Source organism: Zingiber officinale, chromosome 3A (assembly GCF_018446385.1).
Source record: "Zingiber officinale cultivar Zhangliang chromosome 3A, Zo_v1.1, whole genome shotgun sequence".
NCBI lineage: Eukaryota > Viridiplantae > Streptophyta > Magnoliopsida > Zingiberales > Zingiberaceae > Zingiber > Zingiber officinale.
Genome location: NC_055990.1, coordinates 7,245,498 through 7,261,270, shown reverse-complemented (window position 1 = coordinate 7,261,270; position 15,773 = coordinate 7,245,498). Strand labels below are relative to the sequence as shown.

General features: G+C 36.6%; 2 protein-coding genes across 2 annotated transcripts; both read right to left on the bottom strand.

The window, feature by feature from the left end:
• Positions 1–3,085: 3,085 nt before the first annotated feature.
• Positions 3,086–7,401, bottom strand: LOC122051122. The gene is made up of 2 exons (XM_042612079.1): positions 7,045–7,401; positions 3,086–4,079 (listed from the first exon to the last, which is right to left on the bottom strand). Exons 1-2 carry the CDS (start codon positions 7,321–7,323, stop codon positions 3,276–3,278), a joined length of 1,083 nt encoding a protein of 360 aa, XP_042468013.1. The 5' UTR covers positions 7,324–7,401; the 3' UTR covers positions 3,086–3,275.
• Positions 7,402–9,425: 2,024 nt separating this feature from the next.
• Positions 9,426–15,677, bottom strand: LOC122051121. Its single transcript, XM_042612078.1, has 6 exons — positions 15,375–15,677; positions 15,107–15,261; positions 14,964–15,022; positions 13,109–14,884; positions 10,416–10,518; positions 9,426–10,336 (listed from the first exon to the last, which is right to left on the bottom strand). Exons 2-6 carry the CDS (start codon positions 15,195–15,197, stop codon positions 9,720–9,722), a joined length of 2,646 nt encoding a protein of 881 aa, XP_042468012.1. The 5' UTR covers positions 15,198–15,261; positions 15,375–15,677; the 3' UTR covers positions 9,426–9,719.
• Positions 15,678–15,773: the final 96 nt, after the last annotated feature.

Below are 15,773 nucleotides of genomic sequence, written 5' to 3'. Positions count from 1 at the left end.
TAGGTTAGAAAAGAACAAATATGATAGGAAAACTAATAATCTAAGATTTGGAACATGGAATATAGGAACTCTCACTGGTAAATCAATGGAGGTAGTAGATATGATGATTAGGAGAAAAATTAATATTTTGTGTGTACAAGAGACAAAATGGACAGGTGAGAAGGCAAAGATGATAGAGAACTCGGGTTTTAAGTTATGGTACACTGGAAAGAGTAAAACAAGAAATGGAGTGGGTATTATTGTAGATAGTTTGTTAAAGGATGAAGTTGTAGGAGTAGTTAGAAAGGGATAGAATTATAACTCTTAAGATAATAGTGGCGAAAGAAACTATGAACATAATTAGCGTATATGCACCACAAGTAGGATTAGATGAAGCTACCAAATTAAGGTTTTGGGAGGACTTAGATGAAATATTACAAAATATTCCACCAAATGAAAGGATTTTAATAGGAGGTGATCTAAATGGCCATGTCGGAGTGAAAAATGAGGAATATGAGAGAGTGGGTTTGGAACGAGGAATGAGGAAGGGAAAACTATATTAGATTTTGCGATAGCATATGACCTTATATTAGCTAATACGTTTTTTAAGAAAAGAGAAGAACACTTAGTCACATTCAAAAGTGAGAATAATAAATCGCAATTGACTTTCTTATGATTAGTAAGAAGGATAGAAAGATTTATAAAGATTGCAAAGCCATCCCCTGGAGAAAGCTTAACTACCCAACATAGGGTAGTAGTGTTGGATATACGCCTCAAACATAGTATCAATAGAAAGAAAATATATACAATTCCTAGAATTAAGTGGTGGAAGTTAAAGGATGGGAAGCAGAATATATTTAAGGAGAAGATAGAAGTACAAGCATTAGGTGAAATATATGACTCTAATACAACATGGGATAAGATGGTATCAAAGTTGAAAATAGTAGCTAAGAGTGTCCTCGATGAGTCGAAGGGCATGCACCGTTAAGTAAAGAATCTTGGTGGTGGAATGAGAAAGTACAAGAGAAAGTGAGGAAAAACAAACATTAGGTGAAATATACAGTGACTAATATGATAGCAAAAAAAAAGAGAAATTAAGAAAGCAGTGAATGAAGCAAAAAATGAAATTTTTGAATGGTTATATCAAAAATATAATATAAAAGAAGAGGAAATAGACATTTATAGAACGACTAAAGTGAGAGAGAGCAAGACAAGAGATTTTGTCTAACAAGATGTACTAAAAATGAATGCAATTAGTGCTAGTAAATGATGGAAAAATAAAAAGAGCGGTGGAAGAGGTGCTTTCATCAACTTTTTAATGAACGTTTGAATGACCAACTTAACTTACGTAATTTAAGGAGGTCAAATGAGTATAGAAATTTAAATTTTTATCGTTGAATTCAAATTTTCAAACAAGCTTGAAATGGGATGCAAATGGAAACATTGGACCGGATGATATTCCGATAGAGGTATGGAAGTGTCTTGGGAAACAAGGTATTGAATGGTTTACAAAATTATTTAACATGATATTGAAAGCAAAAAAATGCCTGATCGATGGAGGATAAGTACTCTAGTTCCCTTATATAAAAATAAATGAGACGTCTAAAATTGTGCAAACTATAGGGGTATTAAACTAATGAGTCATACTATGAAACTTTGGAAAAGAGTAATAGAAAAAGAAAATTAAGGAAGGAGACCATGGTGATTGAAAATCAATTTGGGTTCATTACGGAGGTCGACAATAGAAGCTATACATCTCCTTAGACAATTAATTGAAAAATATCGGGAGCAAAAACAAGATCTACACATGGTATTGATTTAGAAAAAGTTTATGATAGAGTCCCAAGAGAAATTATATGGAGAATTTTAGAAAAGAGAGGTGTTAGCGTAACATATATTGAACTAATTAAGGATATGTATGAGGATGTAACGACCAGAGTAAAGACTTCAGGCGGAGTAACTGAAGCATTTCCAATAAAGATAGGGTTACATCAAGGATCAGCTCTAAGTCCCTATCTTTTTACATTAATTATGGACGAACTCACTGCACACATTCAAGACACAGTACCATGGTGCATGTTGTTTGCAGATGATATTATTTTGGTAGATGAGACACGTGAAGGAGTAAATGCTAAGCTAGAATCTTGGAGGGAAACACTAGAAGGGAAAGGTTTTAAGCTTAGTAGATTAAAGACAGAATATATGGAATTTAAGTTTAGCAATATTAGAAGTAATGAAACAATTGTTAAGATAGGAGAGGACGAGTTGCCTGGAACCGCGCGATATAAATATTTAGGATCATTTTTACAAAATGATAGAGGGATTGAGAGAGATGTCTTACATAGAATACAAGCAGGATGGGTGAAATGGAGGGGAGCGCCGAGTGTTTTATATGACCGTAAAGTACCTCTTAAACTTAAAGATAAGTTCTATAAAACCGTAGTTAGACCTGCTATGTTATATGGAGCTAAATGTTGGGCTATGACTCGAGCACACGAGCAGAAGATGAGAGTTGCAGAGATGAGGATGTTAAGGTGGATGTGTGGGCATACGAGGATGGACAAAATAAGAAATGAGAGCATTAGAGAGAAAGTAGGAGTTGCATCTATTGAGGAAAAACTCAGAGAGACACGTTTAAGATGGTACGGACATGTACTTAGACGACCAATAAATGCTCTAGTTAGGCGATGTGAAACTATGATAAACATGCATATAAAACGAGGAAGAGGAAGACCAAAAAAGACTTGGTTAGCAACAATAAAACAAGATAAAATTTATTTAAATATAGATGATGATATAATAGGAGATAGAGCTCAATGGCGTAAAAGGATTCATACAGCCGACCCCACTTAGTGGGAAAAGGCTTGGTTGTTGTTGTTGTTGTTGTATGGGATGAAAGATACAAAATTCAATCTAAATTCGACTCATTATCATCCATAATCCATCGTTTACCATCGCACCATATTCCCGGGGTATTTTTTTTTATTAGAGTTTCGACTGCAACTTAATTTACAATTTTGTGCCATCCTAAGTTGATTTGCAAATCAGTTTAATGTTAAAAGAATAAATATTTTAACCATTTTAAATTTGTCTACACCACCAGAGAGACACAACAAGAATTTCATTTTATAAAAACTGATACACATGTAGTTGAAAATCTTGAGGCTACAGTAAATAAATTAAAATCAATATTTGCTGAAGATCTGAAAGCTAAAAACTACTGTCACACCTGATTCTTGGATGTGCTTCTCTGTTAAGATTTTGAAATGCTAGCAAAATGCTAGATAAATGAAAATTCAGTACAGACTGAAGCCAAAGAACTGACTTGTTAGGATAGCAAACCCCAAGGATATTGCTAGAAGAGAAGCAGCCCATGTCAGTTTCTCCGTGATCTTCGGCACCCTTTCTTTCAGTGCTTCCGTGCATGAACCGATGAATACTGTATAGCTTCCCATAGCAAACACGGTGCCGACGAGAAACATGCATAGAAAAGCAGCGCCGGCCAAGCGGGACGGAAGTGCTAGTGCGGGCAAGACCATCATGAGCGCATCTGGCTGCAGACCATGGACAATGCCGGTTGCGAAAGTCGCAAATCCAATTTTTTTCTTCCCGGCGGAGCTAGCAACTGATGGCTCAGCTATGAACTCCCCGGTCTCGAGGGCTACATAGGAAGTGGGCACCTCAGAAGCTTCTCGGATTCCCATAGAACCTATCACTAGAAGGGTTAAACCAACGACTCTAGTTCCCCAAGTGCGAATGATCTCGATGTGTAAACGATCCTTGAGCAGAAGAAACAGCAAGCCGAAAATCACTTGACCAGCATCGTGGCCACAACCCCAAAGGGCTCCAACGATAGCACTCTCTATCTTTGATCTGCCAATGGATAAGGGTGCTAACGCAGCCAGATGGTCGGGACCAGATAATGTATGCAGGCAACCGGCAAAAAAGCCAGTCCAAGCACTGCTTAATAACTCAGTTTTGACGATGTGTCCGCCTGACTTGGTGACAGATTGGATTATCGCAAATGCTGGTTGTGTTAGAAGAGGAAGGATTACTGCAAGTAGAATCACAGAAAGGGCGATTACAGCAGAGTGTAGAACCTGGAAAATTGTCAAAAGATAAAATATGTGAGAAAACAATGTTAAGACAAACAATTGTATGCATCTATAACAAGTCCCTATGAAACACTGATTAAAATCAAACATAGTGCAGATCTATTTGCATCATACATGCAGTATCGTGGAGTGAAGACTGAGGTTAAGCCATGCCTAAGCTTACACAAGTTTGACTTCGAGTGATAAGAAAAAAAAGGGTAATCAGGAACTGATCCTTGTAAGCACCCAACCGAGTTTGTTGGATAATACAAGGTTACAGTTACCTACATTAGTATCATTTTAAACCCTTGACAAGATTTCATATCTTGTGATACATAAACGAATTGGAATCGCCAGAGAAAACAAGATCACGTCCCAAACTAACTAGGAAGCCAGTAGTTCTAAAGTCTATCTTGGCAACTTAATTGCATCATCTTGGAGGCTGATTTGCACAACTATTCCATTTGAACAACTGAAGTGTGCTTTCTTGCTTCATGTTTGTATGAGAAGCCAAACCCAGTTTAGGTCAAAAAGGAATATGAAGAGGTAAAAAGGAGAGACGATGAATGTTGAAGCAACAGTAGAAATCATGGCCTAAGCACTTAACAATAGAATATCTTGTATGTTGGGAGTTGCAGTTATTCACAACACTCCAACACCACTCTCACGTCATGTAAATATTTGATGATAAAATAGAAAGCATTTTCAAGTGTACAGCCATAATTGTCTTTACGGTACAGAGAAACTCAAAATCTTAGTCTTCTATCCATTAAACTGTAGGTCTTAAACCAATTCATTTTGGCAAGATTTGAACTAACAAGTTGCAATTTTAGGTAGCGTCCCATGAATCATCTTAATTTGGCAAGCCCTGAGGGTAAAAGAAGCTTCCGTGTGAATTATACAATTGAGATGTCTTAGATTAAGAATACACATACTAAGTTCAAGGTCACCACAAGTTTGACAAGCCTTGTAATTCTGCAATTATAGAAGTCTGAAATCACTTCTCCCAATAATTTTCAAACCCCAAAGTAAGACTCCTAGCAATTCATACCGCGCTTTGTGATTATTCAACTAAATATGAAACACAGACACTAGGAAAAAGAAGTGGAAGAATGACAAACTTAGGTCAAAAAATTTTGATAAAAAAATGAACAGTCAGATGTTTTGCACTACCATTAAATTTGTTGAAAAAAAAAACACTCAGAATAAGGTTTGTCTATATATATATGGCTCTGTGTTTTTTTTTTCATTTATGAACTACCTTATTTACTAAAGCCCAAATTATGAAAACCTAATTTTAAAGAGAATCAATATTTCTGTGATCAAGGTAAAACCACTATTTAAGACCTTTGGATTCAAGAATTCTTCACATGGTACAAAAGCATAACCATGATGAATATAATAGAAACATTAATTTTAAGCAGGAGAGTATAATCATTTAACTTGAGGAAAACATAACATAGTAGTAAAGTGTGATACTCAAACGCAACTAATTGATGTCAATAACAAGATATAATACTAATCTACAACATATACAACCTTCTACAAAATCAAGATTACACCAAGATCTATGTGAAGTGAGAGAACGAGGTTGGTGGTTCAAGAGGGAAACAAGACCATTAATACATCCTCAAGATCAGAAATTCATAAAAGATGCTTCACAGCTTATTTTAAGAAGATATGCCTATCAAAACATACTATAGTGTGCAAATAACTATGTTTTAGTTCACCACTCTGCTTACAAAGTTATTTCTATTCGATTAAATGGCTTCAAAATTAGTGTGGTACTTCACAACATATCAGATTCATCTACTACTCATTACAATGAGGACTTCTGACTTGAAAGTTATGTGCATAGTCATGATGAAGCTGCCTAAAACAAACAAAGAACATCCAAGATAGTCAACTATAGCAAAAGAGATTTAGTATTCCCATTTCGTGCAACTCTACAGTTACCAGTCCAATTAGTTTGCTATTGTAGTTTGGTATAGCAAAATCTTGTGATGGAGAGAAATTAGAAGGAAGTTAAACTCAACACAGCCCACAAATATGTTTGTTGAACTGATAAGCGTCATCAAGTACTTCAACTGGGTTAGAAGAATTCCAGCATTATGTCTGTAAACCAAACAAAAATTACAAGAAATTATAGAGAATTCCTCATAATGTCAGTTTTCCCTGAGTTTACCCATAAGATTGAAGAAGTGATGACCTAGATCAGAATGGTACATGCCATATAACTTGCAGAGCAAGACGGATGCGAAAGTTTTACAAGGTCATTATTGATCTAGGAACGTAGTATCATGGATTCTTGATAGCGAGTCACATTTTGCTATGGATCAACGTTAGTGAGGGAGACAAACCAAGTCATATACATACTGCATCAGCATCTAACATTTATTAGCTTAAAAGTAAGTTTGCCTCATCTTAAATGAAGTCAACCAATTTATTCTTTCAATCCAGTTATCTTCATACATCTCATATATTATAACTATGGCACGCTAGTGGCAAACATAACCTCTTGCGCCCCGCTAATGTAGATTCGTCCAAAAAAACAAAGGAAAATGACAACTATGTCAATTCAAGCATTTAGTAAACTAAGGTTTATTTTGCAACCCTAACAGATGTTGCAAATATGTCACAGCATCCATTCTTTTACGAGCATGTCTATTATAATATGCTTGTGTAAAATGTTTCTAGATTTTTAAACCTCTTAGTAGTTACCAATGCCAGGCGATATTCTCCAATAGGCGCTCTCTTCTAACCACTGTATCCATCCTAACTTTTCCTTAGAAATTTTTTCCACATACCTAACTTATGATTCATATGATCATATCTAACATATAACAAACATAATTTCAGCACAAATTTTACTTTCCAGTTAAAATCAATCTTCGGCAGAGTTAACTTGTTCCAAGCAAGTCCAACTCCATTCCAAGTTCTATTAAAGAAAAATGAAGAAGAAAAATCTCACCTTTGGGACAGAAATCCCACCCAATTTTGCTCCTCCTCCGCGAACTTCCCCCTTCGGCCGACAAGTAGGAACTCCCGAGGCGTCGGGGAGGCCAGGAGGCGGCCCTTCTGGTCTTGCGGCAAAGGAGGCTTGGATTCTGAGAGGCCAACGTGGGGTCAACCAAGACCCGAATTTTAGGTCGGAGGGGGGTCGAAGAGGAAAGACAGGTCGAGCCCTGGAGAGATGGCGCAGGGAAGGAGGCGCCCGTGAGGAGGGGGAGGAGGAGACGAGACTATCCATGGACGAGGAAGAAAGGGTTGCGGCGGAAGCCCGAACAAGATAGAGTAGCCGAAATCGCCCAACTGCTATACAACACCATTTCACTCTTTTAATTTAATTTAATTTAATTTAATTATTTATTTATTTACTTCGTCAAACATCATAACCAAAGCTTTGTCAAACGGCTGCCTCTCTTGAATAGCCACGCGGCGCGACTCGCATGGAGCGTGACTTGCTATTGCCGGTGTGGAGTTGCCCACAACTGGCCACGCGGTAGACTTGTGTAACAGCTTACGTGGCAGCACATGTGGCAAGCTTGGTTTCTGGCTGCCGCATGGGAGCACGAGCAAGGTCAACTTTGGCTCTTGGCTTTGACTAACTATATGAGGTCAACTTGGATTTTGACCAGTCGTTAGGCCGGCGAGTCACAGCCCACTTACTAGTTTTTAATTTATTATTAGTAAATCTTCTTAAATAAGAAATTAGAGGCTGACTTTTCTAAAGAAGTTTGTTAAGTAACTTGAGAGCCATCAAAGGGGTGTCTAAACTACCTAAAGCTAATATATTTATCACAGAGAAGTCTAAATTATTTGACATGTGAAAATAAAAGAATAATTATAATTTTTTTATTATTTTTTATCAAATTTAGAATATTTTAGATTTTTTACTTAGTTTTTTTTATCAATAAGGATATAAGCCCTCAAAATTTGTAATTCTATTTTTAGGGGCATAAGTCCTCATAATTTTGTCCTTTTATTTTTGAGGCATAAATTCTCATGATTTTATTTTTAGGCTCTACCCACAAGATCTCATACCAATAAAAATATATTTCTTTTATAAGTTTATGATCCTTTTCATATATTTTTAATGTGAGATTTTGCTTGCAACCATTACAATCCAAAAGTTGTCTACCTCCAAGTATTTTACGGAATCAACAGGATTTAAAAGACCACTTTTGGCATTCATGGGCGAATCAATAGAACCGACAGTTATCCACTACGTCACAAAGTACACTTAATTACTAGGAGGATTGTAGCAATGAAAGAGTTGCCTAGACTACTTAAAGGGTTAAGTCTTAGTCCCACGGATATAATCGAGTTGATATTTGAATGGTAGATTACCACATGAACAAAGATTGAATCCCCAGAAAACAATCTCTTAGAAAATAAAAATCTCGTCCACCTAGAAAGGTTACTCAGTCATTATAATTTACTCTCTTCATCTCACTATAGGATCGATGATGAAAGACGCTTAGGACATCTCCATCAGATGTTTTTCCTAATTTTTTTTTCTCCTTCTCTTTCATACATGTCATCAAAATTAAAACAGCTAAGTTCGATTTTTCAAACTCAACTTCTGGTATGTTTCTTCATTTTTGATGGACCACGCGGAAAAAAGCTAAAAATCATTTCTACTGTTGGAGATGGTCTTAGGATGAGTAAGTTACTTTTTACCACGTATGTCTTCTTAAAAGCGTGTCTAAAATGTGGTAAAAAGTAATTCACTCATCTCAGGGTGTCTGTCAACTCGTCCATAGGTCAACACAGAGGAGATAAATCATGAGTGACTACTAGTCATTAATACAATGGTTAAGGTATGAGGGAAGACATGCTCTGACGTGCCGAATTTCGACCCAATGACTTAATATGGTAATCTCTCATGTCTTAATCATCGTATCGTTCTAAGAAGATGTCTAAACTACTCTAAAATGTGACTACTTGAAGAGGTCTCTTGACTACCCGAAGTTATTCCTTGTCTGCCCTAAGAGGTATGTCGATTGCTTACAATGGATACATCGACAAATTGAAGAGTTGTGATACATGTTGTCGACATCAACCTACTATGCAAATTAAAGATTCAGAAGATTTGACGACCTAACTATCCAAATGAGAAATTTACACTAACAACGAGATGTACTCGACACAAATAGTTTTATTATTGGATGGGATTGATTGATTGAATTATTAACTCAAAAAGCTAGTTAGGCTTAGTTACCTTAACTTAATACAAAATTTTGATTTATCGAATTATAGAAACTATAACTTAGAGGGTGTTGCTAAGCTCACGTTCTAAGTCAAAGTTGAAGACACTAGTTGACAATAGAGATCATCACTTAGAGGGTATTTAAAACTAAAGCACAGTGACTACTATTCGAATAGTGGAATTGTATATACAACATTACAGGGAAAGAAAAAGAAAAACAACTGTACATATTTAGCAAATCAAAAGTAGGAACAAAGATTAAGCTTGTTCCCTCATTTTTAGACGGATCTAGCACGAAGGGAGCTTCACACTAAAGCACATAAAGCTCTTCTTTATAGCCTGCCAATCAAGGACAGCTATAATCTTGATTCGTTCGAAAGGGAAAGACCGAATGTGAAGCTCCTCTTCATCCCAGTTTATTTTTCACTTGTTTCTCATAAGAATCCAGCAGCAACTTCCTCAACCAGGGAATTGAAAAGCACTGATTCAATCTCTACTCCTGCTTCGAATGCTTCGATTTCATACTGAGCCCAAGCTCCCAAGTGACTGCTCATGTCTCCATTCACTAGTTCATCTACCAACCAGTCGCCAACACTGCTACTCCAACCTGAGATCTCCTTGTAGAGTTCATCTCCCAAATTTTTCGCAGCGACAGCTAGTACTCCTTTCGACCATGACCAGAATCCTGCCCGGAAATACTGACTGCATTTCCTGTCTAAGCATTCATTCACAGAGTCAAACAATATCTTCCTCCTCATTCGGAGCCTTTTCTCCTCCGCTTCATTCGGAGTTGAGGTTCTAGTCTCTTCCAACTTGTCAAAAAGAATTGGATCAAGTATCTCAAAAGAATGGTCCACAGGACAAGGAATCAGATCCTCGAACATAAAGCCTGTGTTAATAATGATCTCATTCACATATTCAAGTTCCTTGCTGGATGAACTAGCATGACTACCTTCGCTGATTTCAGGTACAAACTTTCCACCACTATTTTCAGTAAATTGGGAAACTGAATCAGATAAATCAGGGCATAAAGTGGAACTTATCTTGTTTCCTGCAAAAAGAAACATTAAATTGTTTACTTGTTGAACAAAGAATCGAGTGAATGAATGTGCTAAACACTCTGATCGAACCATGGAAACTGCTGCTGCTTCGAATTGAGTGGCAGGATGAAATGCTCAGATCTTGGTGGCCATTCTCATCCACCTTTCTGTGAGATCCTCCCCTACTCACTTCCTGCAGTGAATCAAAAGTCGAATGTTTAACAACAAATAATACATAACTTTATCCAACGATATTTGAAGTGCTAAAACATAAGAAAAACTAGCATTGTAGTTCATAACTCACAGTTCTAATCTAGGGATATTTTTTTTGTTAATGTGCTAACTATCTTGATGTGCAATGGTAGAATATAACCGAAAAAAGGTTTATGTAGGTGTGTAGATGCCTGGGGTAACACAGGTCTACATCTAAATATGGAAGGATACAATGGAAATGCATAGAATATATAAAAAAGACAGTCCACTTTTCTTATCAAAGAAAGATTTTCCAATTCAATAATAGAGCTCTTAGTATTAATAATGATATCACAAAGAAGCTGAAGAAGCTTCAACTTAGTACAAATCATAGGTAACTTTACAATTTGATTTTTTCATAACAATTAGAAGATGAAAAGGTGAAGCTACAATTAGCGGAATAGATACTTGCTCACCAGAAACACGATAGGGTTACATTCTATGATTGTGCTAGACTTATTTTATCTATTTGTTATAGCACTTCACTGAGCATACATCTAGCTATAGTTAATATTTGTTAACCAGGTATGGAAATAGTTAATGGTTGAAGTGAATCGCCGAATTGCTGCTGTACTTTATCAAAAATTATGTCTTCCTCCATTGAGTCCACAAGTATATTACAACTTATCAAAAATTGATCTTTTCCCCCATTCAATTTCCAAGTCAAATTGCCATGAACAGGAAATCAGAATATAAAGTCATTACCAACAAGCTCCAAAGTACTGCAATCTAGACTGTTCAGCAAAGTTACCATCAAAATCTCAATTTACTATAAAACAATGAAGCAACTACTTCATCACGATTTCCAATTTCTATATCAGCCGCTTTTATGTAGATTTCACATTCTTTAGATCTGATCTGTTTGACAGGTTAGTTAACCATTATGAACGCTCTTACTGTCTTGCGCCAACAATGTAAGTAGTTGTCATTTTGGTGATCTTTGACCTCCTTATATTTTAAAGAGAATTAAGCAATAAGAGAGAAAGAAAAGGGCACTGGACTAACAAACGAGGTTAGAGGCCCATGTTTTAAAAGTAGTCCTTGTTTCAGCATACGCATGCATAAAGGTTCTCCATATCTCATTTATACAGTCAGATTCAATGCAATTTGTGCAAGCTCTATAATGCATTTGTGGTCACATATCCTTTGTTCTTCAATCGGTCCAGCAGACTAAACTAACTATTAGGTTAAAGAAAACTAAATATTGCAAATAGGAAACACATGTAAAAGATTGTTCACCAAATTTTTATTTAATTCAATAAGCTTTTTTGAAGAACAACAAATTAAGAAAGGAAGAGATCCCTGGACCAAAAAAGAATGAAATGGAAGAACTAAATGACTAAACAAAGAAATAAGCTTGGAATGGACTTGACGTGAAACTTAATTTCAGAAATCTGACGAGTTGATGGATAGCAGCTGCGGACCACTAAAAAGCCACTTTTTCATTTGTAGAGTGTAGAGTATGATTTTACCACAAGGATTGTAAATGATGACTATGATTGGATGGAAAATACAGTTAATACCCTACCTAAAGAAGATTATCAAATTTTACATTGACTTTGAAGCTTCTGAAAAGATACAACAACTTTTGGTTATGACTACACATTTTAAAATTTGGGCCTTAGTTTGCACTTGTTAAACCTTTATTTTTTGGTCAGAAAATACACTTACTTTATGAATTTCTTGTATTTGCAAAGTTTGATAACAATTTAAACTAAAGGCTTTATGAATAATCAAATAAATAATTATTTTAATAAGAAGTGTGTATGCTGATGCATATAGCAAAATCCATTCAAAAATCTTAGGCATATAGCGTGAATGTTCATGGTCCCTAAATCTCCCAAGAAGAGACTTCATCATGTATTCATGCGACCAGACAATATATTGCTTGCCAATGTTGTTAAAAGCCTTAGCCAGAGACACCTTTTACATACGCCACAAAAAACATAGTAGACATACTCCGACACTAAACTAGTGCACCTCGGACCACCACCCTCCCACCCTAATAACAGACATGGTTTCATATGCCCAGAAGCATGGGAATAGTGCTAATCTGGTTGATGATTATAACGAAGTGAACGGGAAAGAAACATAGTTAGAATTCACTAGTTGACCCTCCTTCAGATTAAAAAAAAAAACCTCAAATACTTTGAAACCCGATTTAAGTATCATAATTCTTTTTGAAACCAATTATTCTATAGATTGAAAAGACAATTTTCATAGTGAGCCAATTTCACTGTAGCCAATATGTATTAACAAAATACAGCTACTGGTTAATTTTATGATAAATTTATCTTTCAAATTTTTGAAAGCAGCAGGCTACCTTTGTTGCATAAGAAAGAGAACATGCAAGGACTTAATTTCATCATGCCAAACCCTTACTGGCAGGCATTCTTTTTACTGAAGAAAAGAGAATTTTCCAGATTGACAACATCCATCGCGTGATCATGTCAAGTGAGTTATTTTTTAAAAGTCATATATTAGCAAGTTTGCTAAGAAAACAAATAAAATAATATCAAGTAGCAATCTACCTGTAGTCTGAAGCTTATGTTGCATTCTGCCAAATCACTAGCTAATGAGACTGATTTATTGGACGAAAATATGGTTTTCCTCTTGTGCTCAGCACTACTTCCATTAAAAGCAGAACCTGAATCATCCATAATTGATCTGCAGGCTGAAACACTGCCTCTTTTAAGTAAATTAAAATAAGGTGATTGAGCTCCAGTATTTAATTCTTTCAGCTTTCTTTCTAAAAGAATGCCTAAACAATCATCTTCTGTAACATTCTGTTTCATGTGGGATAAGATTCGGTTATCTGAGCATATGACATCTTGGTTTTTCTCATCACAATACTCATTCTTTTTAACCTGATTTTCCACCTTGTTGCAGGAAGAAAGTGAAGTTCTCTTGGGCTTTCTTATGTGTGAGGTGAATGTAAAAGATACAACATCTGTATTCTTTTGCACATTGACATACCTGCATTTCAAATGTTCGTCCAATACAAAATTATGCTGAACCAGGGCCCCAGATTTACCTGGGGGAACCAGAGACTTCTCATTAGAAGAACTTGTTTGAGAAGATGACTTTGGATATACCAAAATATTCTCCTGCAAGAAGTTCTGGCAACCCAATGGCATTCCCTCTTTGTTGGAGTAAGTAGTTCCTATTCCTTTCTTGTAACCCACTTTATCATTACCTGGAAACTCATTTCCAATCTTTCTTTTCTCAGATGACATATGTCTAGTAACATTTTTGGTCCCCTGTTGCTCTGTAACTGATGACTGCAAAGTTAACTTGCTTTTACCGAGCAGATATTTGTGCTTCTGATCACGTCTCTTCAGAACATGGCAACCATTTACAGATGAAACACTTTTATTCCAGTTACTATTTTGGTTATCCGATAGGCTGTTAACTGGTTTGTTTGAGCTGCATTTCTCATTCTTGTTTCCCAATATTGTGCTTCTCTTCAAGCTTGCACCCTCCTTCAGGGAGTTTACCTTTACTTTAACTGGAAAGGAACCTGAATTGCCTTTTGCACCTAAAGCTTGGGACTTATCTGTACTTGTATTCAATAGGCCGCCTGTATTATCTTTCGAGCTCTTTGAACTTTTTCTCAATATCTGTCCTCCGAGAGATGCAGAATCACCTGTCTTCGTAGTACTTGCAGATGATTCTATTTGTGTTGATATATTTCTACTTATTCCTATCATCCCATTGGATTCACTATCCTTCAGAGATTTCAGAGGCGACCTGAAAGAATGAACTCCACCCATGGTAGTTCTGTGAAATTCTGGTTCAAGAATCTTTGCTGCAGCTTCAATTATATAAGATGCACTACTAGGGGAGATGAAACCGGGATTTGCAACAGGAGACAGTAATTTATGGTGGGCAATTGAGACAGTTTTAGCTCCTCTTGGAGGGAGCATTTCTATTTGAAATTTCTCAATCGGGCTGCTCGGCATCCTTTGAAACTTTGTTTCTGTATTTCCAGAATAGAAATTATTTATTGTAATCACATGATATATATCATCATTGGGGTAACAACCAGCATCTCTTTTCTGACCATCATTGGAATAATATCCAGCATCTTTTTTCTGATTATTGTCACCCCAAAGAGAATGTGAGTCATGTAAGGGTGTAAAATCAGGTTTAGAATTGCCAGAGGCTGGTATAGAGTCCAAACCCATAAGCCTGGCTACGACCCCTGGGGTTCTAAATCTACTTTCCTCTTGATCACTTGCGGAATTACCATAATATTTACTGCCAAGCTCGGTGCTTGCTTGTCCACCCAACTGATTTTGATCAATCTGTAAAAGGGAAAACATATCAAAGACAAAACTACAAGCCAATTGGCAAAAGGAAAGACGAAAGAGGTTTAAAAGGCACCTTGTGTAGTTGTGTGTTTGTCTTATTATCTTCACACATATTGCCTTTGGTTGTTTTTTCTGTAAGGAGATATTGTAAATCTTCAGCGTCTGAAGAAACAAATGGGCTGATACCAACAAGGATGGAAAAAAAAAGCAACATACCAGAATAAGCGCCTCCATAGTGGAACAATTTTTTTCGCGATTTCCTGTTCCGATCAAACAAATGAAAGAAACCTCCACCCTCCGAGACCATCTCGCGTAACCCCCCAACGTCAAGTGCTTCTAAAGCTCGAAAGCTAAACTGCAACCTTGTAAACCTAAAAGAAAAAGAAAAAAAAAACTACAACTTTTGACAAAATGCACAGCAGCAAAGGAGCACGAACCAGATCTTAAAACGATAAAGGAATGAGCTTTACACTGGCCACCGTACCTCAATCATTCGGAGAGAAAACAAACCCGGAAGAGCAAGCGAAGCTGTGAGATTGACTCGAGGCCTGGGATCCCAGGCAAGTTTGTTCGAGTTTTAGGCGAGATTAGGGTTGTAAGGTGGGAAAGGGAGAAGGGGCGGGAGAGGCATTGGGATCAGGGTCCTGAGATAGGCGCAGGAGGAAGAGGAGGGAGGGAAGAAGAGTAGGAGCGAGTGGGACGAAGCCATTAATGCAGAAGGAAAAGGAAGGAGAAGTGTAATGTCGTGGGTTGCAGTTGAAGCCTGTGCAGTGGAAATATTGAATTCGAAGATGGTGATGGATGCTTCATGGAAATAATAAAATAAATAAATAGAAATAATAATCGAATTTTAATTAAAATATTTATTGTTAAATTAAATATT